The sequence below is a fragment of the Malurus melanocephalus genome, unplaced genomic scaffold, assembly GCF_030028575.1.
Source record: "Malurus melanocephalus ecotype Western Australia unplaced genomic scaffold, MMel_1.1 scaffold_372, whole genome shotgun sequence".
NCBI lineage: Eukaryota > Metazoa > Chordata > Aves > Passeriformes > Maluridae > Malurus > Malurus melanocephalus.
In genome coordinates this window covers 679,874-683,655 of record NW_026623604.1, presented here as the reverse complement: position 1 = coordinate 683,655, position 3,782 = coordinate 679,874, and the positions used below count along the sequence as shown (strand labels likewise).

General features: G+C 60.0%; 1 protein-coding gene across 1 annotated transcript; it reads right to left on the bottom strand.

Annotated features, from left to right (window-relative positions):
- Window positions 1–611: 611 nt before the first annotated feature.
- Window positions 612–2,437, bottom strand: LOC130580939 (uncharacterized). The gene is made up of 4 exons (XM_057378766.1): window positions 2,420–2,437; window positions 1,684–1,701; window positions 1,236–1,437; window positions 612–1,132 (listed from the first exon to the last, which is right to left on the bottom strand). The coding sequence occupies exons 1-4, from the start codon at window positions 2,435–2,437 to the stop codon at window positions 612–614; spliced, it is 759 nt and encodes a 252-aa protein (XP_057234749.1).
- Window positions 2,438–3,782: the final 1,345 nt, after the last annotated feature.

Genomic DNA, 3,782 nt, shown 5'->3' with positions numbered 1-3,782 from the left:
ATCCCATCCCATCCCATCCCATCCCATCCCATCCCATGCCACAGCAGTGAGGCAGCGAGAGGAAATGGCCATGGTTCAGGTAGCAGAAGTGAATAAAGCATTTAAACTTCAGGGACCCTGCTGCTCTCATGGAGACCCCAACCCCCAGGAGACACAGAGAAGAGCCAGACTCCCCCTTCTTTCCCCGCTATAAACACTGATAAAATCCCGCTGGACATTCTTTTCTCCAGGCTGAACTGCCTCAGCTCTCTCAGCTTYCCTTCCTACAGGAGATGCTCCAGACCCCTGGTGGCCCTTTCTGGTGTCTCTCTCATGCTGGAGATGCCAGCACAGGAGCCAGCACTCCAGGAATGCCAGGATCACCATGGACTCACTCCCCCCTCACTGCAGGTACACACTCCCTCATCAGCTGGACAGGACTGGACCCAGAGCTGACTCCTGGGGTATACCACCAGTGCCTGGCCTCCAGCCAGACCCCATCCAGCCTTTTGGCCCATTTTCAACCCAACAGCCCAAGGAATATTAGTTTTTATGCTCAAAATTAGATGTCAGCAGTGACAGGCAGATGTTTGTCTCAGGAGGCTATCAGGAGCAAAGAGCAGCCTCTCCCTTCAAGGAGTGTCAAGGTGGGACATCACTTGACAGCAGCTTCTGGGACAAGTGAGAAAACAACAAATCAAATAGGGCTGGCGCAGGGTTTCCATGCAGCTGTTTATTGCCAAGCAGGAGGGTTGATAAATCCCTGGTTCAATCCTRGTGCCCAGGGAAGGATCCTCCAGCCCCACACGTTCCCCAGGACCACCGTCWCCTCCATCACTGCAGCGCTGGGGACACCTAGAAAAAGAAGAGGTTTGGTGACACTCGGCTGGAGCGGGTGCCAAGGCATCCCAGGGTGGTGGCACCTGCTCTGGTGGTGGCCATACCATGGCCCCGGCGAGGTGGCCCAGCCCCAGCAGGGCGAGGGCGAAGTGGATGCAGTTGCAGGTGACGGTGTTGTACTCCACGGGCCGGTCCATGGCCGCCCGCACACGCCGCTGCAGAGCGGCCACGTCCAGCCCTCCCTTCCTGCGCAGCACCCTGGCCGAGCCCCGTGTYCGCACGAGGTGGCTCTTGCCGTGCTTGGCCACGATCCCTGACGGTGACGTCCCCGAGCTGCCTGCGGGGCAAAGGGGACTCTGTATCCCATGTCCCTTCCAAGGGGATGTCCCCATGCCATGCCAACTCCTGGGGCTCACCTTCCAGGTGGATGATCTCCCCGTCACCACAGTAGATGCCAGCATGGGCGGCCCACCAGCCAAGACCTCCAGAGGCCAGCGGGAAAAGGAAGAGGTCCCCGGGCTGGGGCTCCACCACCCCGTTGGGAACCACGTCGAAGTGTTGTCCCAGCAGCCCCTCRCAGAGGAAGAACCCTGCCGTGGTCACTGCCCCAGCCACCGCCTGCGGACCCAGCCGATTGTCAGAGCCACCGGTGCCCTGGGGACACCTGCAGCATCACTGACCCACTGGCTCATCCCACATCCTTGGTGGTTTAAATATAGCTTGGGTCCTCATGGATGGGAACTCTCCAGGAAGGGGCTGGCTCCTCTGGGTGCTGGAGCACCCACAGGGGCAAGAAGAAGGCAGGGTGTGCAGGGTTCAGCCCAGGGAAAAATGGGCAGGGCAGGGGGCAATTCCATCACTGACCTGTCGGGAGCTGCTCACCTGCAAGGACAAACACCCTGCATCAGCCCTGGTGGCACCAGCAGCACAGCTCAGCCCCTGCCTGGGCTGCTGCCACCCTGCCTGCCCAGGAACCCGGCTGAGGCCACCGCGCCAGCACCCCAAACCTGCCGTACCCAGGAACCCAGCCAGTGCCAGGGCTGGAGGAGCAGCCAGTCTGGGACTTGCAAGGTCTGCAGGAGGGAGCTCACCTGTGGGGAAAGGGGGCAGAACAGGATGGGGACCCAGACCTGTGACCCCCATCCCTGTGACCCCCATCCCTGCCTGCACCCATCCCTGTGACCCCCATCCCCCTGTGACCCCTATCCCCGAGACACCCATCCCTGCCTGCACCCATCCCTGCGACACCCAACCCCAACTGACCCCCATCCCTCTGACCCCCATCCCTGAGACACCCATCCCTGTGACACCCATCCCTGAGACACCCATCCCTGTGACCCCCATCCCTGAGACACCCATCCCTGTGACACCCATACCCCTGTGACACCCATCCCTGTGACCCCCATCCCTGTGACCCCCATCCCTCTGACACCCATCCCAGTCCAACCCTTCTCAGGCTGACCCCTTGTGCCCCCCGCCCCCATCCCCCCCGTCCCAGCACCATGCAGGTCCCAGCTGTTGGGTCCAGGGCCACTGGGTGTCACAGCAGAGGGTGGGGTCACCTGGGTCCAGGTGTTGTCCCTGCCGTCCCCCCCTTTACCTGGGCCAAGAGGTTCATCTGCAGGGAGAAAACACCATGTCCTGAGACCCAGGGCCAGCTGCCACGTACCTTGGGGACTTGTCCGTCCCCACAGTTGTGACATGTCACCCTGCTGAAAGCCAAGCTGCAGCCCCATTCCACACCCTGCTGCCTCACCTTGGGGGTGCCTCCAAGGTCCCCTCACTTCACCGTGGTCCCCAAGCCGCCGCTGCTCCAAAGGTGGCTGCGGGGCAGGACCTCAGSCCACCCCGGCGAGCACCGCGGTGGCTCTTGGCACGGGCACAGGGCTCCACCGGTGCCYGGGAATGTGCCCAGACCGGCTGCACCGTGGCACTGTGCCCATCCTGTAGGGCCAGCCCAGGGGGGCAAACCCAATCTGGTGTGACATTTCATCCACAAACCTCTTCGGTGACCCCAAAGGAGTCGTGAAACAGCCCCTATTGTGGACATGATATCCTGGTAGCCAGTGACCACCAGACTAGTGAAAAATCACCTCTGGGTGCCAAAACCCTCTGGCCCTGGGAAGCCATCAGCCCAAACCCAGCCCATACCCAGCCCAGTGTCCTAGGGATGACCACCAGCCTGTCCCCAGCTCTGTGTCCCCAGGACAGTGCATGCCCAGGGTCAGCTCTGGAGTCACATTAAACTTTAATCCTGGTGTTGGGGGTCAGTGAAGCCTTTAGCAGGGCTCAGGTGGGTGACTGTCACCCTCTGTCATCSGGCAACCTTCAAAGAATCATTTATCAAGGAGCTTCCAATAAACAAGAGCTAATTACAGGTGAAACCTGAGCCTGGCCTGGGCCCGGATCAGTGCAGACGGCCTTGTTAACCCTTCCCAGCCACCTCCAGTCCCACAGAATTTCACGAAGGCAAGAAGGCATCTTCTTGTTGGTCTTGTCCCCTCCAGATCTCCATCATCTGCTCTGTTGTCCTGTCCACACAGACCCATCACACCCTTCTCATTCCCTTCCTCCCCTCCAAGTCCCCATCATCCCACCTCTGTCCTTACTGCCCCTCATGATCTCCATCTGCCCCTATAGCATCCCACTGCCTCCTCATGATCCCCATCACTCCTTCCTGGTCCCCACCATCCTGATGTGGTCCTTATTTGTCATGGCCTGGTCTCCATCGTCCTTTCCTGGTCGCTGCTGTCACTTCCTGCTCTCTACATTTATCATTGACTCTGGGTCACTTTCAAAACATCCCCATGAACACAGAGGTTCCCACTGTCCCCTCCTGATCCTTGCTATCACCTCCCAGTTCTCATCAGCTCCTCCTTGTCTCCATCACCCCCTCCTGATCCTTGTTGTCATCTCCTGGTCCCCATCACCTCCACTCCACCTCCCATTGCTCCTCCTGGTCT